We start from the raw sequence: 26,199 nt of genomic DNA on the forward strand, positions 1-26,199 counted from the left end.
AGACATGTGTAATTTTTATCGCAAAAGATCCAAGTCGGATCGGAATGGCCGCCCACTGTCCTTTCTCAAGGGTTGCAATACTTGTATCGGATAGTTGGGACATGCACCTAGCAATCCCAAAGGCAATCTGCATGAACGCACGCAGCAAGCATATTTGTTACGGTTCTGTCCCTATATTATGAACTACAAGATGATACTCCTTAAATAAAGTTAGCTCGATTATCTACAATCACCCCGGTGTTACTATTGGGCCAAGCTTCTTACGATACATATCCTTGTATTTGAGCATCCGTGTTATGAGTACAGAGGCCTATCCTAATTGAGCTGGAAACGTCTGATTATATTTCATAATCTTCAGTGACTAGCTTTCTTCGCATAATTGGCTTTACATATCGAGCGTTGCGCTAACATGCGCAGTACTTACTCTCAGCACATGGCAATCCTGTAAACGAACCACCTTAATATCCGCAGGTGTCTGGATCTTGCGCCAAAACTATAGCGTACCCCATCGATTGAGCCCCGCAGCCTGGTCATGTCTCGACCAAAGGGAACGCCCTGTGGTGAGGCTGACGTTGGACGCTCGTGATTCGTGCCAAGCCCACGGTTTCTATTGAAGCTATTCAGATCCAGAAAAGGTAATCTTAACGACATACCTCCATCACAACGCCCTCTTTGATAACTGCAGTAATCCCTTTCATGAATCTTGAAGGGACAGAAAGAGCTGTACCCACTCCATACATTGCTGGTTGGCAAGAGCGTTCTGGAATCAGACTATTCGTCACGATCGAAAGCATCTGTGATCTCAACGGTATCTTTTTGACGGATACTTTCTTTCCATTGGTCCGGACCCATTTCTATCAAGAAGTATCCCTTTGTTGCCTTTTCCTTCACCTGATCGGACGGTTTAGTATTGCCTGAATAGCCATTGACTTCACTGTTTGTGAATCTATTGATCACCATGGGGTCTATTGATGTTATTGAGACCAACAAACTTCCCGACTCACTACATGCTTTATCGTTTTCGAACTTAAATGATACGGATTCTCAGTAATTCTGTCCTCATCATCGAGTACAATCTCAACGACCACCGTCAACAATTCGGTCCCGAATCGATCTGCGGCTCCAACTTTTAACATCAGACGACTAAGCAATCCAATCCTGCATCATGAGATTCAACGCCATTATCGCCTCCGCTATCCTCGCGGCCACCGTCTCCAGTGCAGCACTTCCAGTGCCTGTCGAGGCCGCCGAGAAGCGCGAAGCTGAGCCGCAACTCCCGACATGGCCGCGCCCGTATGGTCTCCCTCATGGCATGGCTGCTGAGAAGCGCGATGCTGATGCCGGAATAATCTGGAAACGCCCTTACGGTATCCCACACGGTATGGCCGCCGAGAAGCGTGAAGCTGAATCACAACTCCCAACCTGGCCGCGCCCTTATGGTCTGCCACACGGCATGGCCGCTGAGAAACGCGAAGCCGAACCTGAGCCACAACTCCCAACCTGGCCACGTCCTATCGGCCTTCCCCATGGTATGGCCGCTGAGAAACGTGAGGCTGAAGCTGAGCCGCAATTACCAACCTGGCCACGTCCTTATGGCATCCCTCATGGCATGGCTGCTGAGAAGCGCGAAGCCGAGGCTGAGCCACAGTTGCCAACCTGGGACCGCCCTTACGGTATCCCACATGGTATGGCTGCTGAGAAACGTGAGCCAGAAACCCCCGAGGAGTAAGCATCTCGTCAATTTCAACAACCTCCAAAGGTCACGATGAAAGGCCACAAAAAATGTTGTAATTTCATGTTCTTATCACAACAACTCTTATTCTTTTGGATACACTCGACGGGCACTCCAATCATCCTCCAGTTTCTACCTATCATATTTGGGCGCCTGTTTCAGAACATATAACAATCCGTCGCATAGTGTATATTATTTGAAAGCTCTTCATTTTGATGCCATATACAGTGGCATGATCCAGCATTTGGCTGGTATCTACTACAGAGCAGGACTGGTATCCCTCTTCTTGTTGGCATCTACGGTACGGGAGAATGTCCACACATGTTGGGAAGAGGGCTGGTCTCTTGTCACGCAAATTACTCTTGTATTGGTTCTTGGATATAATCTTCGCTTAGTTAGTTTAACTCATGTCGACTCGTACCAAATTTCCCCTTTCCCATGAACGAACGGCGTGGGCAATTTTTCCATCATTTATTTCGACGTAATAGTCAAACCGAATGGTCTATTTGATCTTTCTGGCACCCTTGTTCTGGTACCGCACCACCTGACACCAACTGTCGTGACACACGATCATATCCCATGAATCAAACAAACATCAACACAATTACACCGTCATGACCCGTATCTTCGCATGTTACGCTACACAAAGCGATTCTGACAGCTGTCAGTACCACTTTCTGCTGCAACCTCTGAGGGTGCTTCGCACCAGCGACAGGGCACTCTTTTTTCATACAGGTATCCGCTGTCATTCACGTGTTCGCTATAGTTGTGCCGAAATACCTGCCAGGATAAACAGCTTGTGACTTTGATATTAAAGTGATATACCGGAATGACCCGGACTAAGGGAGGGACAGGCATGGAAAATTGGTGATGAAGGTGATGTGTGCGATCAAACTTTCAGTGGGGCTAGGATACGGATAAATGAATCAGGCTGTGTGTAATGCATATTGAACCCACAAAGTTCATGCTGAACCTGCTATGACACCGTTTGAAACCCTTAATGAACAACATTAATGTTCCAACAAGTCGGAAGCTGATGTTTTTGTTCTCATTCTCTGGAATCGTATTTATTTACTCACATTTTTAGTTTTTTCGCAACCATCAAACCACGCCTTGTCTAGCATACAACACCCTCGAAACCCAAATACCCTCACCATCGCAACCCACCTTTCCCCCCTTGGCACTCATCCACGCATGAATCTCCAGTAAAACCATAGGTACTTACTCCTCATCACATCTCAACCTCGCATCCGCGTCCGCATCCGCATCACGCACAACAAAATCACACACCCAAAACCTCGTCCTCTGCCCAATTTGTCAAACACCAAAAACACACCCCCGCTTATCCTTCCCCCCCCCCAAACTCAACCCACCTCCACCAACACTTTCCCTCCCATCCCTCGCCTACACAAAAAAACTCCGGTACACTAAATCCCCTAGTAAATAATAGCTTCCCTACTAGCCCTAGCCCCGTAGCCCCCAAACCCAAGCAAGTAAAAAAACATCCTAACCTCGTATCGACCAAAAACGCGGCTCACTACTTACAAACCCAACCGCCCGTTCCCGAACCGAACTCAAAAAAATAACCCCCACTAACACGATAGTGAGAAAGAGAGAGAGAGACGGGCTACCAAGGGTTGCAGATAACTTGTATACAAACTTACCCTAGCAATTTATTTGAACATGCTAATAATAAAGCTAAAGCGGGGGGGTTTCCAACAAGAAAGACTAGAAAAAAAGAGGAATGAAGGGGACGAAAAGAGAGTGAGAGAGGGGAAGAAAAAAGTGGGCTACTAGCAGATTGGCGGGGGGGGGGTGAGGGGGCTGAAAGTGCACGCCAAGACGAGTTGATTGCAATCGAGAGAGTGTGAAAGAGTGTGTGAGAGACAGGTGTGTGTGGAGCCCCTCCAGATGCCGGGGCTGGCTGGGGGTGTGTTGTTGTTGTTGTTGTTGTTGTTGTTATTTTTCGAGTCAACTACCAAAGGTCAGAAGTTCCAAATCCAAGTGCTATACTATCGTACGTACGTACGTACGTACAGTACTTTGTCCGAATCCATTTGCCCGTCCCTAAGAAACGATTTATGCAATCCACACACTACTACGTATGTACAAACAATTTGAAAAAAAAAACTAAACTTCGTAATCCACACTATGTCCAATCTTTTTTAGTCATGAAGTTGCAAGCTTCTTCTTTGACTGTTCTTACTATGCTCACCCCCTTGTTCTTGTGACATAACTTCGTTCTCGCATTCGTTGCATGGGAGGGGGGGGGTCCCTAGGATGGCGTTCGAGCGCGCCGTCAATGCGTTAACGGGATGGAAAAGGGCCACCCCCCCCCCCCCAAAAGAAGTTACCGCTGGCTCGGGAATCGGGTAATGACAAATTATCGCGCTTCCGTTTCTCTTTGGATCGGAAGAGCAGGGTGTTTCGCTTAGGACGTGTGATGGGCGCCGTATCTGTATTGCTGATGCCGCGTTTGTCAAAGTTGTATTTTGGGAGTTAGGCTGTATTTTGAGGTTGCGGGGGTGGTGCTGGTGGTGGGTGAGATACAGGCAAAATTGAGGTAATTAGTGGTCTTTTTTTGTTGAGGGGGGTTGGGTTGGGTGGTACGACAGAGATTGATGGAGGGGGCCGAATGCAAGGTACCATGCATGGATGGTTATCGGACACCGAGATGTGAGTATTGATACATTTTGGTGTTGTTTTGTCCAGTTTCTATTTTGTGCCTAGGAGTTGGGGGCTCGTTATGTGAGTATGCGGCACAGGTCCAAGTCAACGAACAACTGTGGGGACGGAATGATTGTTGCCGTTCGAAATAATAATAGAGATGGATGGCTAGTGACGAGACAGGAAAGTCCAGCCGCAGGCAATCTAAGAAGAGTTCACCACACAAGACAGAGATAAGTCGTAAAGTCATTTCATTCGTTACAATACCAATATTCGATTTCTCCTGGCTCTCTTCTCCTCACATGGCATTCTCCTAACACAGTTTACCTCCAATACCTCAATATAAACAGTAGCTTTTCAACAATAACAACGAACATCTGCCATGCCCCAAATATATCCAATAAATGAGTGCGCGAATGTCTGTGCTAAGCATGACCCCCCATACATGCAATCTTTCCAACACATTAACCATGCCCAAAACCAAAACTAGTTGTCGTCTCTGACCTTGCGGCCCCGCTGAGCGTTCAAAGTCTTTAGATGTATGCATTGAAAATAAGCATGTAGAGAGAAGGAACGCGAGAAAAACAAAACAAGACATGTATACTAAGAAAAGAAACAGAACGTAAAAGGGTATAATAGCGGGTCATGATCAGCTCACCAAAGTGTGCTGCTAAAAAAAAAGAATTTGAGAGTGGAGAACGTTGGAAATTTGAAAGAAAAAGAAGAAGAGAATCAAAACTCGCCTGCTCGCTTGCTGAAAAGGAAGGGAAAAAAATCGAAGTAAACTCCAAGGAAAATTGAGAAACATTCTCGTGGTGACCCTACATGTTAGCACCATTGACATTGACCTGATAGCCGTCGCTTTTGGCCTTCAAAGCCTTGGCCAACATGAGCTCACGCATCCAGTCGATCCTCTGGTCTTTGGTAGTGACGGCAAAATGTTGAACCTTGCCGTTAGGCATTAGCTTCTTGACATCGCCTTTGCCAGGAGCGGTGGGCACAAGCTGAAACTCAAAGGCGGGCGCATTGGCAGCCGACTTGTCCTTGTGATGACCCGAAGAGAGCTTGAGGGCCCTAAGCTTGCTTGAGAGCTTGTTTGAAGCGAGCGACGAGCATGCCACAGCATAGTCATCTACATCAATGGTTTGCAGTGCAGACGAGGAAGGAAGCTCATTGGGGTGCATGGCCAGCAGCGTGCCCTGGAGCCGGAAGTGGTGGTCTTGCCATTCATGGCGCAAGAGTTTGGTTCGGCGCTTCTTCATCCAACCATGGTGGTTGACGCCCTTGTACACGAAGCCGCCCTTATGAAGAGGTGCAACGGTGTCTTGGGCCTCCATGTCAAATGGCTTGGTGGCTTTGAGCGGTGATGAGCTGGCACTGTCAACGGGGCTAACTGAGTCATCGAAGATGGTTTCGCGCAAAGTGTCGTCATCTGAGTGGGCGGTTGGGCTGAACACGCGCTCTTCAGCTAGCGCTGGCATGGGCAGTGATGGGCGTCGCCGGTCGTGACGCGAGCCAGACCTGTGGAGTTGGGGCTGGTACTGCATGTTTGGGGGCACGGACTGGCTTGTGTCGCGGCTGAGAGGCTCTGGTTGCACGGCGGTCACAGGTACATCCATCTCGGAGAAAGGCGTGCCGAATCGGTAAACCCCGCCTGGTGAAGCTGTCCTACAAGGTGAAAAGGCGCTGTCCGGTGCGAGGTATTGGTGTACCGGAGCACCGCTACGTGGGTTGCCGACAGGCTGGACAGACATTGCACGTGCCGGGGGAATGGTCAATTTGGGAAGGCTCTTGAGGTTCGAGTGAGGCGCCGGCATGAACTCTGGAGGGTGGAGAGCTGGTGTCGACGGCGTGTGTGCGAATGGCTCGAACGACCTAGTGGTATGTGCCGATGTAGATGCGGAGAAGGCCGAAACCGGCGGGCAGTACTGTTGCTGTGGTATCACCAAGAATGGACGGGGTGGGTATATCTCGGCTGGCGGGGTGGGAGGTGCCTCGATTGGAGTAGCGGTCTGGTAAGGTTGTTGCTGGCCCTGCAGAGTGAGGAATTGTCGCACATTGTCTTGCGGGTCGCGTTGCTCAAACTTTTGCAGATCTTGGAGGGAGAAGTCTGGTAGCTGGCCAGGACCTAGCACGTCGGACGATGCAACCACAGACGGGACCACAACCGACGGTGCAGATTCTGAGTTGGGGCGGTGGACGTTCTCGACAGCATGGCTTGCAGTTTGGGCGTTGCCGGGATCGCCAGCAATGAAGATGTGGCCACCCTTTTCGGGAGAGATGGGAAAGCCGTGTTCCTGCTGGAGTCTGGCGAGCTGTCTTTGTTGCTTCTTCCACTTGGAGCACCGTTCACCCTTTGCGCACACGTGAGGCTTGGGCAGTAGCTGTTCAATCGCGACAATCGAGACGGAGTGCGCAGGCGTGATGAGATCGTCTCCTAGATTGCGGCCGCGCGACTTGTCACGGCGACTGGCTTTCCGACCCTTGCTCTTTGATCTGTTTCTTGCCTCTTTGCAAGGGCGTTCGATGTCTTCAAACGGGGTTGGGATGGCGGCAGGCGCGGTTGGAGAGATGAGACCTTCTGCGGTGCGGAGCGAGTCGATCTGATTCCATAGCTGATGTCTTTTGCCAAAGGACTGGATCTCCAACTCTTTTAGATCATCAAACTGCATATCCAGGAGGACGGCGCCGGTGATGTCGTGTCCGATGAACTTGTCAATGATGTCGTCTTCAAATCCATTCTGGTACATCCAGGTAGCCACATCTTGAGAAGTCCAGGCACGCACTTCGGCATTGTCAAGGTGGGCTACGGCAAGGGCGATGTTGTTGTACTCTTTTTGAGGCACAATGGTTTCTGGAGTTGCTTCGCGGAATGCTGTTTGTTGGCGAAGTGGTGTTTGCTTTGGTAGCAGGGGAGACAGTTGCAGCGCATCATCGTATGGGAACTCATTCGAGGACTGCGAAGCACGAAACAGATGTGGACCCTTTGGGCCTTCTACTGGCTTTATTTCTGGCCAGAAAGCAAACTGTGGTCGGATGTCTTCTCCTGGGGTAGTCACTTCTTCAAAAGTTGATATTGTTGTTTGACTTCGTCGGTTGTCGCTCTGGAGGCTGTTAGCACCGACGCACAGACTCAGCGGAACACGGACACGCACAGAAGAGCCGCCGAACTCCTCGAATTCGCTTGAGTCGTCTTCAATGTCGGTATAGGCAACGCTGATGTGAGAAAGCGGACGCTCGAGCGAGGAGCGGGCCGTTAGAGCAGCGGAGAAGAGGGATGATGCTTTTCCCCTTTCAAACATTTCCATGCCCGGCTCTAGCGGGGTGATGGGTGTCATGGCCTGCTATGGGGGTGTTAGCATTGGGGTGGATGGAGGAGGCGAGTGCCGAGAGTAGCTTACCATGATCACGATGTGAGTGGGCGCACACAGGCTCAAGAGTAGGAGCTGCGAGTTTGCGAGAGAGGGCTAGGGGGTAATGGGATGGAGTGTGGCGAGCATGGCATACGCTGATACAAAGCAAAGCAAAGCACAGTAGGGCAGTGGCAGCACAAGATGATCGAAAACGGGAAACAGGACCCTTCGGGTGGAGAGCGCTTGCAAGTCTTTTGTAGAGAGTGCTTGGGCGCCGTTGGCGGTGGGGGGCGGGCGAGTTTGGCCCATATCACACAGCAGAGACTGCATGAGACAGCGTATGCCTGTCGACAGCGGCCACTGAGCGAGGTCGAGTCGTCGCCAGGCATAGTGGGCAGCAGACAGGCTGGCGCTTAGTGTAGACTGCTGCGAGGGCGGATGGGGCGCTGATTGGCCAGCCCGCAGATTGGGCCGCGGGCTAATAGTGCCGAAAAGGGACAGGCAAATGCCATTAATATCACCACCACCACGGCCGTCATCACGGCCACGGCCACACGCACACGCACACACGCACGCACCTACGCCCGGCCGGCCAAGTCAGGGTCGCCGCGGATCCACTCACAGCGAGGGCCGACGGCAGCGGATCGTGTCGCCGCCAGTCGCGCGCAGATGCAGCGAAGATCTGAGGTTGAGCCATGGCGTGCACGCATACTGTTGGCTGTCTGGCGTCCTGTGCGCAGCCTCAAGGTACGTACCTCGGACATGCTCTGGGCCACTGCCACTGCCACTGCCACTGCCAGCAACTGCCAGCACCACGCCCACCGCCTCACCTTGCCCGCCAGTGTGACGCTGGCCGCCAGCAAGCTACTACTACTATTACTACTACGTATCAAACTATGTGCACAGACAGGTCTATATGCGGCTGTGTAGTATACATTCACATGTAGACTCATACTTACATACATACATACATACATACATGTCCCTGTATGTACACTACTACCCAAGTACATACACATACCGCGCTTTTCTGACAAAGCACAATGTGACAACGGCCATCCATGTCATGATCGGTCGGTGGAGCTTCGGTTCGGACGGTTGACGTGTGTGAGCCGACAGCCTCATCAGCGCCATGCAGTAATGCGATATTGGCACAAACACATCACATGCGGCTGCGTTCCGTGCTTGAGCGGTTGCGTGCAGCCCGTGACGCCACAGAGCAGAGTCCAGGTCGACTCGACAAGCAGTCCTGTCGTCATAGTCGTCGTCTGGCCGGGCAAACTGTGGTGCTCGTCGGACCTACTACCTCGACTTTTGTCTGTCTTCTTGCCTGGGCGTCGCCGCTGCCGGCAGTCTGCTACCGTTGCCAGCCATGTGTCAGACCGCTGGTACTACCACACCCTCGTGACTGCGACTACCTACCCACCATGAAACCCTCTCCCACAGTGGCGGCCAACGGTCGCCCAGAGAAGCACCCACACGACGAGCCCGTGACTCCAAGACCCTGCGGCCAGCCGAGTCGCCATTCTCTGGTGTGCTCCGCTGCGACAATGGACTGGCGAAGCGTCGTTGTGACAAGGCGAATCAGCGTGGAGAAATGGGGTTCGAGCAAGGAGCCATGCAGACCGCAACTTGTGCAAATGCAAGCATTATCCCAAGCGTTTTCTCTACGAACCGCGCCAAGCAGAGAAAAAAGAAAAAAAGTTCCACCTCTGATAGTCGGGCAAAGGAACCTACTGGGAACGGCTTTGTGCAACGGCGCTCGTAATTTGGCCAGCTTGGCGGATCCCATGGTGATGACCGAAGGCGTGCCGCAGAGACGAGCGAGCAGAGGTTTGAGTCGTGTCTAGAGGGCGACCAAGCGTGCGATGACAATTAATGGGCACACTAGATGCCCAACAAGACGCAAACGAGACAGGCATCATTTACCAAAAACCAGGGACCAGCAAGTAGCGCCTTTGCAGCGGGAGAGAATGGCCTTTGAGCATCAGTTCCGCGCAGTCAGGTGAGTAAGGGCCTGGTCTGTCCGACTGCGACCGAGGACGTACCCGGTACTCGAGGGCCCATTCGTCGCCCGCCAAGTATTGATTGTAGCCCTCGGTAACCAATCACCGCCGCTTCCTGCACCTGCCCTCGCCTGCCTTCGCCATGCCACCCACTTTGGGCCGTTGCCCTAATTATGGGCAATTCCTCGACCCGGCTCAGCCTAATTAACGGCCTATTCATAGCACGCTCCCACACACACACTATACCACCACCACCACCGCTAGAGTACTACTGCTACCTACCACGACGACCACTACCTCGACTCCCCTGTCGTCCGCCCCAGCAGCCCAGCATGTCGCTGCATTGCCCCGCAGCGTAAGCTAGCATCCTCGGCCCCGTCATTGGCCCTCGTCGACCGCTAGCAAAAGCTTCTCTCGCAATTTCACCTCGAACAACATGCACAAGCGACTTGTTTTGCGTGGGAGCGCACGCTGACTGGATGCCGCCGCCCATCTTGTGCTATGCCACTCCGCTGCGTTACACCACTCCCTCGTCGTTGCCCGCGTAGCTCGGGAAAAAAACATCGCCAACCGACCTGCCGTGTTTGGCCAACACTGCCGTCTGCCTTTTTCGTCCGCCTAGCTTCTAGCTGGGCAGGTCCCGCGGTGGAAATGATCACAACAGCCTCAACTGCCAGCTCAGCTTGTCGACTGGCTGTGGCCAACGTGGCCATTGAGGGCCAGTGACTCCCTCCCTCGTCGCTTCGCTTGCACACGCACATACGCACATACGTACATACACGCATACACGCACGCACGCACGCACTCATGCTCCCCCGCTGGCACGAGGACAGCTACCAGCAGGTGCCGTGCTTGCTTGTACACAGACCGGGCGCATTGCATCCCGTGATCTGCGCATCTGCACAAGGCCACCAGTAACGTCCGGGCCGGCCACTTATCGCAGCCGCTGCAAGTGTTTTCCCTAGACGGCTCTGGAATGATGCCACTCGTCGATAGTGCCCCGCAGGGAGGTTGGGACAAGAAGAGACTAACGCACCCGACCCCCCTGGCTGCGAAAACTCTCACATCGACATGGGCGTATGCCTCTAAGGGCCGAGTCGCCCAAACGGGACAATTTACTTACCAGACTGGTTGCGGGGGCCAGTGAGCCGATCGATAGCCGTCGAGAGATGGACGCTATGGCCTGCAGCTGGCTCAAGCGCGGCGGGTAAGTAAGCCCCAAAATAGCTGGCAACACAAAATGCCCCCAAATGTCGACATCAGGCTGCATGGCCAGACTAGTCTGCCCAATCAGCGTGCCAGCGCCATGTGCTGTACCACGTTCGCAATTCCCTCCCGTTGGTCGCCCGCCCCTCGAGATAACTGCAAGTCCAAGAATAGATTCAGCAGTATTTGTGACCATTGTGCCGTTCCTGGCAGATATAAGGTACTTGTCGCTCACTAATAACCCTCCACGCAAATAGGTAGTCCGCATAATTTGGTTCCGCTCCTTCCTTCACATCAAGCCCGCTGGTCGAGCTTTGAATGCCCATCTTTAATTACGAGCAGCCCGGTCGAGCCCTGCCATCCTGTCCCTTACGAATCGTCCCGTCGTGCCTTAGTCGTTATTGCCGCATCGTTTAACTGGCTTGCCTCATATACCACCGCTCTGGGTACCTCGAGCGTCCATGTCCTCCTCGTCCGCTCCCACATCTACTACCAAACACTCCACAACCATGGTAGGCGCTACCACTGCTGCTGCTAACGCAGCAAAGCAAGCCGCTGCAAAAATGCACCGTCGCTCACGAACAGGTAACATATACCCTCTGCCTTTTGTTTTTTTTCCTATGCAGGGATCCCGCGCATGGACTTGAACAGGCTGGCTAACGGATCTTGTGCAGGGTGCTTCACATGCCGCCTGCGACGCAAGAAGTGCGACGAAGGAAAACCATCCTGTCGCGCCTGTAAACACCTTGGTCTCAAGTGTGAATATAAGAGGCCCATGTGGTGGAGCAACAACGAGCAGAGGCGCAGCCAGAAAGAACTCATCAAAAACATCATCAAGCGCACAAAGCTCAATGAGAAGACTGCACAGGGCGCTGCTATGGGCACAAACACTCCACCAAGCCTCTGCCACTCCATGCAGACTGCCGACACATTCTCAGACGGTGTCAGCTGCACAAGAGCGCCTTCTGTCGATTCGCAGAACTCGCTCGACTACAACTTCAACCCAGCCCCTACCACAATCGACTTCTACAACTCCACAATGCCTCCACCCAGCTTCCCCCCCAGCTTCGCCCACCCAGGACACTATGTCCCATACGACATTGACATCAAGACCGAGAGCCAGATGTTCATCAACGACATCCCAACTCGACGCGATTCTACCATCTCCTCCTACAGCCACTACCAAACACCTCCAGCATACCCCTCAGACAACTGGATTCAACAAGACTACTTTGAGCGCCGCGAATCGTTTACAGAGGAGCCCCTTGAGTTCCCCATCTTTGACTACAACACATATGGCACTTTCAGTCCATCACACCAGCCATCCATTCAAGTGGATGATTGCGACCGCCACCTGCTCAGCCACTTTTTGGAGAACATCATGCCCTCTGCCTTTCCTGTCCTGGAAACCAACCAACCTGGCGCAGCGCAGCGCGATGTCATCATCCCAGCACTCGAGACCAACAAGGCATATCTACACTGCTGCATGAGCATATCCGCACTACACATGAAGACCACTCAGGGGCTCACTGGAGAGCAGATTGACCTAGACATTCAGCGACACCGCGGCGAGACCGTCCAGCAGCTCACCGCTGCGCTCTACAGTGACAGCAACCACGGCCAGACCCTCGAGGCTGCGCTCGGCATGATCTTTTTCCAGTGCTCAGTCGGTCGATTCAACGACGGTCTGATGGACATCCCATGGCATGGCCACTTTGAAGCCGTCCAGAACCTTGTTCACAGGCTGGAGCTTCCTGCACAGATGATTGCACTGAACGGCCAGGCACACGCTCAGCCACCCTTCAACATGACACTGGCGTCCTGGATCGACATCCTCGGCGCTACGATGCTGGGCAGGACGCCATCATTCGCTGACACTTACCGGGAGAAGCTTATTGCAGATGCATCTTCCGGCCTTGCAGAACTCATGGGATGCGAAGACCGCATCATGTATCTCATTTCGGAAATCGCCTGCCTCGAAGCGCTCAAGAATGAGAACATGGATATCGTGCAGCTTTGCGCTCACATCAAGCTCCTTGGCGAGCAGATTAGCTTGACCGAGCCGCCCCAGGGTTCGCTCAACAGCGCCTACTCGTCTACTGGTGAGATTCTCCCACGGCAGCTTCGCCGCAACATGACTGCAGTGTACCGTCTAGCCGCCCGCATCTACCTTTGCAGCCTAGTGCCTGACTTTGACCGCACATCACCCACCTTTGTCAACCTGGTGAGTGCTCTCTGCAAGGCCATGGAGTATATCCCCGCTGGCCCTGACGGCTTTGACCGTTCTCTGATTTGGCCACTTTTGGTCGCTGGCTCCATCTCGGTGCCACAGTCTGGATTCCGCAAAATGTTTGCTGATCGCTCTGCCATGCTGGGCGAGGCGGCAAACTTTGGATCGTACGGAAGAGTCAAAAATCTTCTCCACGAAGTGTGGAAGGCCAACGACGACAACCTGGCAAAGGGCAACACACAGAGTGTTCACTGGCGGGACATGATGCGACAGAAGAACTGGGACTTTTTGCTCATCTGAGCGGTCGCTTCTTCTGCTGGTATGCATCCTGGTCTTGTGTGTGTGTCCCCCCTTTTTGCCAACTTACATTCTCTTCTCGTCCGGGCCCTGGCTCTTCTTGCAGCAACTTTTACCAAAGCGATTTGCTTGTTTCTTTGCATATATTTTATTCTACACGATACCCACTTTTGTAATTTTGGATACCAATGGCTCTAAGGAGCAAAGGCAGCATTCACACGGCGCAGTAGCATCGACTGGATGTCGTTAGGAGGAAAGGGTGTTTCTATTTTTTTTTCAACTATTAACGAGATCACGGCTGGATTCGGTGTGGTCTGGTTGCCTCCCCGAGAAACCGTACATGGAAAGGGGGGAACGGAGAAGGGAAGGGGGTGAGGGAGGGTGAGGAAGAGAACATGGAGGGGCCAAAGGCTGCGTGGGGGAAGCTAGCGCAGCACCCCAGCGGCCGGCGCATGTATATGTAGGTAGATACATGGATAGTAGTGTAGCAACGGGGCTCTAGAGTGAGGCCCATAGGAGAGGAAATGAAGTTGAAACGAGCGATACGCTCAGGCAGCGCCGTGCCTCAATGATGCATATGCACACGTGATTGGCTGACAAGAGTAGCACGCAGCTCTCCGCATGTGGCGCGGCAGTCGCTGGTTCCCGTGGCTAGGAGCCGTGGAGAAGTGGCCGGCGTCGACGTCTAAAATTAGTGTACGAACATCGGCCGGACTGCGAAGCTGCAGGCTAACGCGTACGGCCAGCATCAGACAGTCAGCGAGACATCGCCAGACTGCCATCCCAGCCAGAGCAAGGTCGTGGCGGGTGTGTCTAGCCTGCCGTCGACTGTGTGTTGCATTGCCCTCGACGTCGAACACGGGCCTTTGGATGATTGTCATTTTGCCGTCGCCGTTATTACCACCTAGACCCGTATACCACCCCCACCCACTTGTATACACGCCGGTAGACGCATCGTCCCGCACGTAACTATCGCGCTCCACGACATCTACACTCGACCTGTTCCCAATGGCGTCTCCGGCCACGGTTCCGTTTACTTCCGTCGACACCACCACGCGACAGCTGACCAAGGACGAGGTTGAGTCGCCGAGCATCTCCAGCGCAAATGCGCTTGCCCGCTACGAGTACGAGGCGGGCCACGCAAATGCCACCACGGGCACCAAGATCCTAATGGTCGAGTGGGAGGACGACGACACAACGCGGGGAGTGCGGGGAGACTGGCACATCTCATGGGATGGCAGCACACGGGTCCTGCCCGCCAACGACCAGTCGGCCAACGACGTGCATCGCATGTACTTTCTGCTACCCCCGGGCGTCGCGGTACCCACCAGTGTTACACTCACGCTACGACCGCAAGACGGTACCAGGGCTCCTGTTGTCTGGCATACAAATCCCCTTCCGGCATTGTTTCCGCCAGAGCTAGGGGCGTCGGCGCGGGCAGCGGGCAAGAAGGGTGTCCTGCACACCATTTGGGCAAAGAAAAGGCTGCAGGTGCTACAGAAGGAGATTGAAGCAGAGTCACGTACAAACGTCGAGGGCGTCGGCCTGCTCATGGCCGTGCAAGAGAAGGAATGGATTGAGTCAACATTCGGAGTCAATGCCAAACCCGCAGGCCTAAGTATCTCACTTGGCGAGCCCGTGCTGGCACCGATGAAGGCGCCCTCTAGCCCACGGTCTCCTGGCGGGGGCCGCCTCATGGACAAGCTGGCAGGACTGCGACTAGGCACGAGTGAAAAGGACCTCTCACCCAGCAATAGCACGCCGGGCTTCTCCAACCCCCTATCGCCCGAATCTTCAGACATTGCCATTAGTTCTTTTGCGGTCTTCAAGGGCGCAAATCCAGCTAGCCTTGCGGCAAAGCCACCGCAACCACCTCAGGTTCAGCCAATAGATCCACCTCGGAGAATCGCAGCACAGGCACCTCCACAGTTTATCACAGAACAGCAGAGTGCTGGCATGGGCTCGTTAAACGCCTTGTCTGGCCCAGCGCCCATTTTTCAATCTCGAGGTCCACTGGGGTCTGCAGACGACGACGATAAGGACGATGGACTCTTCGCGTTGCCTATCAGCCCACGGAGCCCGGAAGTAGGCAAGAGTCCCTTCTCGTTTTCAGCCAGTGACACGGCACCTTTTTTGAAAGAAGAGAGTGCTGCGTGAGCACATGGATGGATTCTACTGTTGTGCCGGAGTCTTGGGGTCTGGAATTCTGTCTTGAATGGAGAGGCACCCGTAGCCCTCTTGTTTGGCGTGATACCTTGGCGGCCTTGTTGGCTATTTTGTAAGATCCTAGATAGGTGAATACACGATGAATAAAATCCATAGTTGCAGCCGCGTTGCCCTCTTGCTATTGGTTGCCCACCAGGCTGCCGTTTGGTTTGGGCAAACGCTAGGCTTGGCGCCTGCAAGCTTCGGCGCTGACGAAAGTGGATTCGCCGACGCGAACTCGAGCGCGGCTTCTACGGTACGACTGTCGCAAACCTCTCGCAAACCTCTCGACAACCACACACGAACCTCTCGCCGCCGTCGTCGTCGTCGCCGCATCACCACCACGCTGTTGCACGCAGTCGCATAAATACCACAACTAACTCGTACACACAGTCTTCTGCACGGAGCCCGAGACGCGCCATCATGTTGGCCACTGGGCGCGGCAGCATTGCCCAGGTGCACTACACCGGGGAAGAGGCTGCAGGTGAAATCAACAAGCTCCTCAGCGCTGTGGTGAGTGTCCCATTGCCTCGCTACAGACCTTGGCTAATAGCACATATAGGTGGAGAGTGAAGATGATTTCGACAAATGGGAAGCACTCGTCACTCGCGCCTCCGAGCTTGAAGGCGGCGTCACCCGCAACTCCAGTCCCTCGACCATCGAGCTTGTCCGCAACGTCTACGATTGCTTTCTTACCAAGTTTCCGCTGTTCTTCGGTTACTGGAAGAAGTATGCCGACCTCGAGTTCTCGATTGGCGGTACAGAAACTGCCGAGATGGTATATGAGCGTGGTGTCTCGTGCATCACTACTTCAGTAGACTTGTGGGCCAACTACTGCAGCTTCAAGATGGATACGTCGCACGACAACGACATTATCCGAGAGTGAGTCCTGTCTTTGCCCCGCTTCCCTCCTCCCGATTCCGAGGCTCAAATCGCCGTAGCCAGCGGTGGGCTCGGGCGCGCTCGGGCGCTACATGTTTACATGTCCCATCATCCCGTTGCCCTCCCCTCTCCACCCCGTTCACACTCTGCCCCCGCGAAAGAGTTGCCCAAGACCCTGGAAGGACGAAGTTCGATAGCCTTACCATCCTTTTGTTGGCACACTAAGTTACTTTTCAAGATCGTCCCCTTTCATTCTCTCCTCGTCGTACTCTCCTTATTCAGATCTTTCAATGCTAACTCAGCAGGCTATTCGAGCGAGGTGCTCACTTTGTCGGTCTGGATTTCCAGAGCCACCCATTCTGGGACAAGTATATCGAATTCGAGGAGCGTATCCAAGAGCCAGCCAATGTTACCAAAATCTACAGCCGTGTTTTGCACATACCCATCTACCAGTTTTCTCGGTACTATGAGAAATTCTCCGTCCTTCTCTCCAACCGTCCAGTAGAAGAGTTGGCCAGTCCCGGAACACTCGAAAAGCTGAAAGCCGCGGTTCAGCTCGAGAATCAGGGACAACCTGACAAGCCAGCGCTTGAGATTGAGCGGCAGCTGCGCGCCAAGATAACTGAATGGTACTACGGCTCGTACTCAAAGACACAGCAGGATGTTACCAACCGCTGGACCTATGAGCATGCCATCAAGAGGGCCTACTTCCACGTCACCGAGCTCGAAGAGTCCGAGCTTGAGAATTGGCGCAAGTATCTAGATTACGAAGAGAAGCAGGGTGACTTTGAGCGTATCGCGTTCCTGTATGAGCGCTGCTTGGTCGCATGTGCTTTGTACGACGAATTCTGGCTGCGATATGCCCGCTGGATGTTTGCCCAGGGCAAAGAGGAGAATGCAAGGATCATCTACATGCGAGCCAGCTGTATTTTTGTGCCCATCTCAGCCCCCGCCATACGCCTCAACTGGGCTCGTTTCGAAGAGAAACTCGGTCGAACATCTGTCGCTCGTGATATCTACCTGGCTATGCTCGAGGAGGCACCAGAGCACACCGAGACTCTCATCTCCCTTGCAGGTCTAGAGCGACGGCACGAAGGCAATGACGCGGCTGTCCGCCTTCTAGAGCAGTACATTGACCGTTCCAATAACCAGATTGGCGGCATACTCGCAGCTGAGCAAGCACGTATTCTCTGGCAGTGCAAGAGCAGCATCAGCGAAGCTCGTCAAGTCTTCAAGGACAAGCATGAGCGATTCCTAGACTCGCGTGAGTTCTGGATGAAGTACTTGGAATTCGAAATTGCACAGCCTTCTCCCAGCCAAGAAGCGGCGCATGCTCGGATCAAGGCGGCTCACGAGCTGATGCGCACCAAAGGTCGCTTCTCTGCTGAGACATCGAAAGAGTTGTCACACTATTACATGGCCTATCTCCTGAATCGGGGCGGCAAGAATGCAGTCGAAGAGTACATGCAGCTGGATAAAGAAGTAAACGGGTATGTATCATCTGTTCAAAGAGCCCACTCCCAAACTCCTGCCCATTAGAAACGAACAGACGAGCCTCACATTGCAGCAAGCAAACGCCAGCGCAAATAGACTTGCGCTAGGCATCGTCCGCAGAGCCACGTTACGTCAAGCTTCAGTTTGGAGGCTTTCTATTGTCTTACCCTAGCATCCCCTGTCCCTTTTTTTGACTAGTTTTTACCGTATACCGTCTTTTTTTTTGCATTTGCATGACTGCCAGCCAAACGTAATGCACCAACTTCTTATTATTTCATTGTGCTTGCTAACATTTGGCGTTTGATACAGTGCGAAACAGATCGAGGAGCCCTCCACCGCTCTCCCCCTTACGCCAGCAAAACCTAATCACCGAAGTCGTTTCTAGGTGTGCGACGGGATTTTGGTATGTATTGATGTCTTGTATTTGTTTCGGATTGTTACTGACTATGTTTACGCAGATGAGGTGTGCTTTCCCCTACGCCCTGCCCATGAGAGTTAATAGACCCAGCCGCTTCGCCCGAAGGTAACTCTTGATCAGTTGCGTCCGACGATAGCGAGGCCTCCCATGATCCATGGCATGGCTTACGATTGAAGGCAGTCATCTTTGCTTCGTCTCTGCAGACGGGTGATCGACTGAGCTGATAGGTACAGCAGCTCTTGTACTTGGGTCGATCCCTGTTCTGGTTTGTTTTGCAGTGTACATTCTCGGCGTTTTCTTTGGCGTGATCCGACATGATGGATACACGTTTGACGGGGCTTACAAAAAGCGTTATTCCCTTTTTTCTTCTCGCCTCCCACTTTGTAGTCTCTTGTCCAAAGTAGATGATGGGCTACTCTAATAGAGAGAAGCACGAGTGCAATATACGCACCAGATGAAACACAACGCAGTTGTTCATACGATTCTAAGCAGTGTTTTGCATACGTGAAGTTTGGTTATGAAGTAGTAGTAATGAGTTTACTTTGACTCGTATAGTTCATTGAGGTTAAGCGCGGTATCTATGTACATGGGGAATCGTTCATCCCAAAGACTCCTTAACCTATCCAACAGCTCCATCATTGGCATCAATATCAAACATGACTTTTTTGTTTCATCTAAACGGCAAAACCACCACTATTCTTCTGCCTAGGCTCACTCGCCGCCTCAAACGTGCCATTCGGCAACAACCTCAGACCCTGCGCACTACTGCTGCCAGGCGCCATCCACGTCACATTAGCGCCAATCTGCTGCAGATACGCCGTGGTAGCATTATCAAACGCATACTCGAAGCTCACCTGGGCCGGCACAAGTTGGTCGTGGAACCTGGGTTGTGCCAGCGCCTCGGCCGTCGTCATATTACCACTAAGCATGTGAATGATATTCTGGATTGTGGCAGTGATGATACGCGAACCGCCCGCCGCACCGATGGCGATGTAGAAAGCGTTTGTTACGTTTGCGAGGTTGAGGTGCTCGACTATGACTGGTGCGATGGAGGATAAAGGGCGTTTTCCGGGGCGAATAAAGTTTGCGGGGCTGGGGATGTAGCCAAAGGCGTTTGTGGTGTTTGGGATGCTGAAGTCGTTCATTTCGTTGTTCATGATGACGCCGGTTTCCGGGACCATGAGTTTGCTGCCGAAGAGGAGGTTGACGGTTGTGGTGAGGGAGATTGCGAGGCCGCTTGCGTCGGCAGCGACGACGTGGCTTGTTCCGGGTGTTTCGAGGGATTCGAGGCCAGATGGGTTGTAGTAGGCTACCGGGAAGGTTTTGTCGTCGATGATCTTGCTGCGGACTTCGGCGGCTGTGGCGTTGGAGAGCATTTGCTGCTGGAATGTGTCTAGGCCTTTGACGAAGGATGGGTCGCCGAGCTCTGAGCGCATGCCGTAGGCGAAGCGCATACTTTCGTCGAGACGGTGCGTGGTTAGGTTTGCGTTGAGGGGGTCGCCAACGCCCGAGTAGCCTTCCATGAATTTGAGGGCGGCGAGGGCGACGTTGCCGCCTGAGGGTGCGCTGCAGGCCGTGAGTTTGTAGTTTCCGTAGGTGATGGCCGAGGGCTTGCGGATGGCCACGGTGTAGTTTGCTAGGTCTTCGAGCGTCATGGTGCCATTGGAGGCTTGGAGAGCGCGGATCGTGGCTTCTGCCAACGGTCCTTTGTAGAATGCGTCAGGGCCCTGCTCTGCAATGATTGAGAGCGTTTTGGCATAGCGCTTTCGCGTGATGGTCTCGTTGAGCTGGAGAAGACGGCCTTTGGGAGCAAAATCAATCGCAAACTCCTTGTCGTTAACGAAGAAGTTGTCCTTTCCGTTGTTTGAAGCAGAAGCCATGTACCGAACAAGATCTTCATTGACCTTCCAGCCTTTTTCAGCGACCTTGACGGCTGGCTTGATGACGGTTTTCCATGGGAGGCGGCCGTACTTTTCATGAAGATACTGCAGCCCACGAAGTTCACCTGGAACGCCAGATGCAAGACCGCCCCTCTCACTAGCTATCTCATTGTTCTTGTACATGTCCTCGAAGGCAGCGGCTGGAGCTGTCTCGCGGAAGTCAATAAACTCATATGTGCCGTTTGGTGAACGGACAAGCATAAAGCCTCCCCCAGCAATTCCTACTATCTGTTAGTAACTCTTATAGGAAGCACTTTGGGAGGTGGAATTACCAGAGTGGTACATGGCCACAACGCCTACGCATGCCACGGTACCGACCATGGCGTCTGCCGCATTGCCGCCCGCCTTCAACAGGTCGGTTCCGATGCGGCTGCAAATCGCGGTAGATGAAGCTACAGCACCAAGCCGCGGCTCATGAGTTCGGAACCCGTAAGGGTCCTCCTCTTTGTAAAAGGAAACATGCCTTTTGACTGGAGTAGCCAATGCGCTCTGCAGCATCAAAAGCCCAATCAAGGGCTTGACAAGCAAAGATGGCGCCATACTGCAGACAGCACGATGCTGTTACCAAACGGACGGGGGAGAAAGAAGCCTGTGAGGTCGGCGTGATGATGGCATGCGAGGAGTCGTCAGTACCTCTTTATAGCACACATGCCGACAGCGGAGGATGCTGGCCCCTACCACAGATAGCCAAGGCAGTTACTGAAAGTGCTTAGCGCCAGCTACGCAAAGCGGAAGCTGGCATGAGAAGTTTACGGGGTTCTAGGCATTACTACGGACATGGTGAAGAAAATTCTGATGATAGTGCTGAAGGGTGAAGAGATAGGATCTTAAAGCCGGGCCGTCTGCGGTACTTGGAGGCTTAGACACTGGTCGTGATCTGGGCGAAAAATAACGCAAGAAGTGTTGAGGGAGGACCATTGAAGAAGATCGTGAACCGAACTAGAGCGATATGGTTCTGCGGTGATGACAGTCATATATCATGGGTCCCCTCGCTGCTTATCAGGTAATCATAGAAGCCTCTTTTTTTTTCCACAAGTCAATCTGTCAAACTCTGTCTTAAGGTTCGACAGCCTACGTCCAAAGGCTGCATAACGCATGTAAAGAGCAGGAGCGGCCAAGACAAAAGGGTCCTGGAGAAATAGCCCGACGATTCAGTCGTTGCCCATTATCCGGCGTCCTTATCTCTGTGTGGGGTACAAGGCCCAAGCACAAGCACGGTTAAAAACCCCAGAAACGTGACACCGTGATGTAACCAGGTCGCAAGGCGCGAGTCGCCATGCTCGTTACGCGTCGCCGGCTTTCTCCACCTGCACACCGACCATCTGCTTCCTACAACCCACAAACGGTCCAATGGCGCCGAAAAGCAGTCAATCGTCCCAGAAGAGCACCCAGCCGACAATATCGAGCTTCTTCACGCGCAAGCCAGCGCAACCCCCCAAAGCCGCTGCTACTGCCACTCCTGCCGCTCCCGCTCCCGCTGCCACTCCCGCATCTCCACCAAGAACAAAGTCTCCGCCTGCCACAAACGGCACGACCCAGAAGGACGATAGTGACGATGACGAAGAAGATGGTCTTCCAATAAAGACACCTCTTACCCTCCGTAAGCGCGCAGTACATGACGATGATAAACCCCAAGACTCAGGTCGGTCCTCGCCTTCCAAACGCGTTCGCTTTACCAAAAACGTCTCTGCGCAACAATCACCTACGCACACATCCGCCACTACCTCGGGTATATCGAAGCCCCCCAAGATCACCGATAGAACCTCCAAGTTTCTGTTCTCCTCATCACCGGCGATTCAAGACGAGAACAAATCAGACAACGATGACGATGGCGACGAGGAAGATGCTGCCGCTGCCCAGAAGCAAAAGGAGAGACTACATGAGAAGTTTGTAAAGAAGCTGGGTCGTCCTGATAGCTTTGCCGAACTGCGAAGGCGGAACAAGATCATCTCTGAGGACAATGTCAACGAGGAAGAAGGCGAGGGCGACGAAGATGACGAAGAAGAGCCCCCACCAAAGCCTGTGAAAGGCAAAAAGGCCGTCGCCACGAAAAAGGCCAGCAAGTTGACGCCTATGGAAATCCAATATCTCGATATCAAGCGCAAGCATCTGGACACTATCATCGTCATGGAGGTCGGATACAAGTACAAGTTCTTTGGTGAAGACGCAAGAATCGCATCCAAGGAGCTAGGCATCGTCTGCATACCAGGAAAGTTTCGCTACGACGAGCATCCTTCTGAGGCACACCTGGATAAATTTGCGTCTGCGAGTTTCCCTACTCATCGCCTGCAAGTCCACGTCAAACGTCTTGTACAAGCGAACCACAAAGTGGGTGTGGTGCGCCAGGTCGAAACTGCAGCGCTCAAGGCGGCTGGCAACAACAGGAACGCACCATTTGTCCGAAAACTCACAAATCTCTACACCAAAGGCACATATGTGGATGATGTAGAAGGCCTGGAAACACCAACTGAAGGCTCAGGTGCCAGTGCACAGTCGACTGGATATCTGCTTTGCATCACTGAGAGCAATGCCAAGGGTTGGGGTACAGACGAGAAGGTCCAGGTCGGACTGGTGGCCGTACAACCGGCAACAGGCGATATCATCTACGACGACTTTGAGGACGGCTTCATGCGTAGCGAGATCGAGACGCGCTTGCTCCACATTGCGCCAGCTGAATTTCTGGTGGTTGGCGATCTGTCCAAGGCTACCAACAAGCTGATAGAGCACCTCTCAGCCAGCAAGACCAACGTATTTGGAGATAGGTCACGAGTGGAGAGGGTTGAGAAGCCCAAGACAATGGCTGCACAAGCATACAGTCACATCTCGAACTTCTATGCAGGCAAAATGAAGTCCAGTACAGATGCTGATTCGGCAAAACAAGGTGCGGTCCTAGACAAGGTGCATCAACTATCAGAGCATGTTACTATATGTCTGTCTGCCATGATCACATACCTCAGCGAGTACGGACTGGAACATGTCTTCGACCTTACCAAGTACTTTCAACCCTTCAGCGCACGATCATACATGCTGCTCAACGGAAACACATTGTCCAGTCTGGAGATCTACCAAAACCAGACAGACTTCACGTCAAAAGGCAGTTTGTTCTGGACCATGAATCGAACAAAGACTCGCTTCGGACAACGGCTGCTCAGGAAGTGGGTTGGTCGACCATTGATTGATAAAGTCAAGCTGGAAGAGCGTATTGCAGCTGTTGAGGAGCTCAAGGAAGGCGAGCACACCATACCGGTGGACAAGTTGAAGTTTGTATTGGGAAAAATCAAAACCGATCTCGAAAAAGTTCTCATACGAATATACTACAAGAAATGTACAAGGCCTGAGCTGTTATCGGCTCTGCAGGCGCTTCAAGAAATATCAAGCCAATACTTGTCTGCTCAGACGCCTGAGCAAAGTGGCTTCTCGTCAACACTGTTGAGTGAAGCTGTCTCAAACGTTCCAAAAATATACGAGGACTTGAATGGCTTCCTTGACAAGATCAACGCGAGTGCCGCCAAAGATGACGACAAGTATTCATTCTTTCGAGAGGAGCATGAGGCGGAGGACATCAACGATCTGAAGCTCAGCATTGCGTCAGTAGAAGATGACCTCAACACACACCGCAAAGAGGCAGCAGCAAAGCTTGGGAAGAGTAAGGTGGACTATGTCACCGTTGCGGGCATTGAGTATCTGATTGAAGTCAAGAGGAAATCACCCGAGGAGAAGAAAGTCCCTGCATCATGGCAGCAAATATCAGCCACCAAGGCTATTCTTCGCTTCCACACTCCAGAAGTTAAGCGTATGCTCCAAGAGCGGGATCAGTACAAAGAGTCACTTGCCGCCGCGTGCGACCGAGCTTACATGCGTCTATTGGAGGAAATCTCATCCAAGTACCAGCAATTGCGAGACTGCATAGCTTCTTTGGCTACGCTTGACGCTCTTCTGTCTCTCGCTACCCTAGCAAACCAGCCAGGCTATGTAAAGCCCACCTTCACAGACGACATTCAAATCAACATCACCGGCGGTCGACATCCAATGGTCGAACAGCTACTTCTCGATAGCTACGTGCCAAATGATCTCTCATTATCGCACGACTCTACCCGTGCCCTTCTCGTAACAGGTCCAAACATGGGCGGAAAATCCTCTTTCGTACGCTCTGCCGCTTTAATCGCCATCATGGGACAAATCGGGTCTTATGTGCCAGCCAGCGCGGCACGTCTAGGAATGCTAGACGCAGTGTTCACTCGCATGGGCGCATTCGACAACATGCTCAAAGGTGAGTCGACATTCATGGTCGAACTCAACGAAACATCCGACATCCTCAAATCCGCAACCCCACGCTCTCTGGTTATCCTCGACGAGCTTGGTCGCGGCACTTCGACTTTCGACGGTGTTGCCATAGCGGAAGCAGTGCTCGACTACGTCATTCGTGACTTGCAGTCCCTAACGCTATTCATCACGCACTACCAGCACCTCGCCAAGGTTCCGTCGCGATTTCCTGATAGCCAACTGAAGAATGTGCATATGCGGTTTGAAGAACAGAATGGCGGGAGGGAAGTGGTGTTTTTGTACGAAGCAACAGAAGGTATTAGTCATCGGTCATATGGGCTTAATGTTGCTCGGTTGGCGAGAGTACCCGACAAGGTTCTTGATGTTGCGGAGGTGAAGAGCGCAGAGTTGGAGCAGAGCATGGAGGCTCACAAGCTGGCGAATCTGTAAGTGCAAGATGATGATACGATGGGGAGAAAGGAGAACTAACGATGAATAGATCGCGCATGATGAAGGGGCTGCTGAACGACGACTCGGAAGCAATGCTTGACAAGCTTGTCGAGGGCATTGGGCAGCTGTAAAGCGAATTTGGAAATGTATGATAGTAGTGGAGGGCTCTGTGTTTGGCGCACCAAGATGAATCGTCATATAATGCAGTATCGGTAGATCATAGGTGTTTAGTAATAGAAAGACACTACTTGCGGCATCAATCGCATGAAAATCGAACAACATCAAACATCAGCGTAGACAGTTGATACAGATCATCGTTATTTCATTTCATGACTATCATAACAGTATCATCATTCCCCAAGGTCGTAGCACCCAGCGCCCGCAACCTTTTCTTCATTACGACGAGCTTATTTGTCCTTGAAGGGCATGTCCTTGCCGGTAGCACCCTTATACTGTCCGCGGATAAAGTCGCTAATCTGCTCGTCCTTTGCTTGCTCGAGCGCAGACTCGTTGTCCTGAGGACCCTGACCGAGGAACTTTTCCTGGACAAGGTCGACACCTATACATGTATCTGTTAGTACTCATGCCCACACTATCCTTTTACAGAAAGATAAGATGAAGGGGAAGGGGAAGGGAGAGGCAGTAGCAAAAGACCAACAACGTACCCTTGTCAAGGTAATCCTCGTTCTTCTCGCTGGCCTTGCCGCCGCCAGCAGCCTCGTTGAGCTTGTTGCCAATGCCGCCGAGGAAGCCGCCTGAGCCTGATGATTGCTGTCCTGCGTTCTGGTCCTTGACGACCTGCTCGTTTACGGACTGGCCCTGTCCCTGGCTCTGGCCGCCGGCGAGTTTGTTGACGAAGTCCATGATGAAATTGATGTGTTCTTTCTGGAAAGAAGACTAAGGGTTTGATGCGAGGTAGGTAGGTAGTAGAGGATTGATTAGAGGGAAAAAGCTTGTTTAGTTGTTGAGTGTGGGGGAGAGAGAGAGAGAGATAGAGAGAAGAAGAATGATATGCGAAGGGAGAGAGACGCATTTATACAAAAGGTGTTGGAACCA

The 26,199-nt window shown here is 52.6% G+C and overlaps 9 protein-coding genes across 9 annotated transcripts; 5 read left to right on the forward strand and 4 right to left on the reverse strand.

Annotated features, from left to right (window-relative positions):
• Positions 1-1,165: 1,165 nt before the first annotated feature.
• Positions 1,166-1,729, forward strand: COCVIDRAFT_33540 (hypothetical protein; the record flags this gene model as incomplete). The annotated part of the gene is made up of 1 exon (XM_014706068.1): positions 1,166-1,729. One exon carries the CDS (start codon positions 1,166-1,168, stop codon positions 1,727-1,729), a length of 564 nt encoding a protein of 187 aa, XP_014561554.1.
• A 3,491-nt stretch (positions 1,730-5,220) lies between these two features.
• On the reverse strand, positions 5,221-7,737 carry COCVIDRAFT_86473 (hypothetical protein; the record flags this gene model as incomplete). Its single annotated transcript, XM_014706069.1, has 2 exons — positions 5,221-7,503; positions 7,555-7,737. The coding sequence occupies 2 exons, from the start codon at positions 7,735-7,737 to the stop codon at positions 5,221-5,223; spliced, it is 2,466 nt and encodes an 821-aa protein (XP_014561555.1).
• Positions 7,738-8,290: 553 nt separating this feature from the next.
• Positions 8,291-10,251, reverse strand: COCVIDRAFT_11939 (hypothetical protein; the record flags this gene model as incomplete). Its single annotated transcript, XM_014705958.1, has 6 exons — positions 8,291-8,463; positions 8,508-8,616; positions 9,175-9,307; positions 9,490-9,598; positions 9,801-9,998; positions 10,041-10,251. 6 exons carry the CDS (start codon positions 10,249-10,251, stop codon positions 8,291-8,293), a joined length of 933 nt encoding a protein of 310 aa, XP_014561444.1.
• A 1,222-nt stretch (positions 10,252-11,473) lies between these two features.
• COCVIDRAFT_33542 (hypothetical protein) lies at positions 11,474-13,494 on the forward strand (the record flags this gene model as incomplete). Its single annotated transcript, XM_014706070.1, has 2 exons — positions 11,474-11,549; positions 11,639-13,494. 2 exons carry the CDS (start codon positions 11,474-11,476, stop codon positions 13,492-13,494), a joined length of 1,932 nt encoding a protein of 643 aa, XP_014561556.1.
• Positions 13,495-14,499: 1,005 nt separating this feature from the next.
• On the forward strand, positions 14,500-15,648 carry COCVIDRAFT_86386 (hypothetical protein; the record flags this gene model as incomplete). Its single annotated transcript, XM_014706071.1, has 2 exons — positions 14,500-15,369; positions 15,436-15,648. 2 exons carry the CDS (start codon positions 14,500-14,502, stop codon positions 15,646-15,648), a joined length of 1,083 nt encoding a protein of 360 aa, XP_014561557.1.
• Positions 15,649-16,119: 471 nt separating this feature from the next.
• COCVIDRAFT_11942 (hypothetical protein) lies at positions 16,120-18,117 on the forward strand (the record flags this gene model as incomplete). The annotated part of the gene is made up of 3 exons (XM_014705959.1): positions 16,120-16,209; positions 16,259-16,578; positions 16,884-18,117. 3 exons carry the CDS (start codon positions 16,120-16,122, stop codon positions 18,115-18,117), a joined length of 1,644 nt encoding a protein of 547 aa, XP_014561445.1.
• Positions 18,118-19,164: 1,047 nt separating this feature from the next.
• COCVIDRAFT_33544 (hypothetical protein) lies at positions 19,165-20,970 on the reverse strand (the record flags this gene model as incomplete). Its single annotated transcript, XM_014706072.1, has 2 exons — positions 19,165-20,651; positions 20,703-20,970. The coding sequence occupies 2 exons, from the start codon at positions 20,968-20,970 to the stop codon at positions 19,165-19,167; spliced, it is 1,755 nt and encodes a 584-aa protein (XP_014561558.1).
• Positions 20,971-21,780: 810 nt separating this feature from the next.
• Positions 21,781-25,274, forward strand: COCVIDRAFT_11944 (hypothetical protein; the record flags this gene model as incomplete). Its single annotated transcript, XM_014705960.1, has 2 exons — positions 21,781-25,139; positions 25,193-25,274. The coding sequence occupies 2 exons, from the start codon at positions 21,781-21,783 to the stop codon at positions 25,272-25,274; spliced, it is 3,441 nt and encodes a 1,146-aa protein (XP_014561446.1).
• Positions 25,275-25,550: 276 nt separating this feature from the next.
• Positions 25,551-26,007, reverse strand: COCVIDRAFT_11945 (hypothetical protein; the record flags this gene model as incomplete). Its single annotated transcript, XM_014705961.1, has 2 exons — positions 25,551-25,702; positions 25,809-26,007. 2 exons carry the CDS (start codon positions 26,005-26,007, stop codon positions 25,551-25,553), a joined length of 351 nt encoding a protein of 116 aa, XP_014561447.1.
• Between the last annotated feature and the right edge of the window lie 192 nt (positions 26,008-26,199).

This window comes from Bipolaris victoriae (genome assembly GCF_000527765.1).
Source record: "Bipolaris victoriae FI3 unplaced genomic scaffold scaffold_5, whole genome shotgun sequence".
In the NCBI taxonomy this organism is placed as follows: Eukaryota; Fungi; Ascomycota; class Dothideomycetes; order Pleosporales; family Pleosporaceae; genus Bipolaris; species Bipolaris victoriae.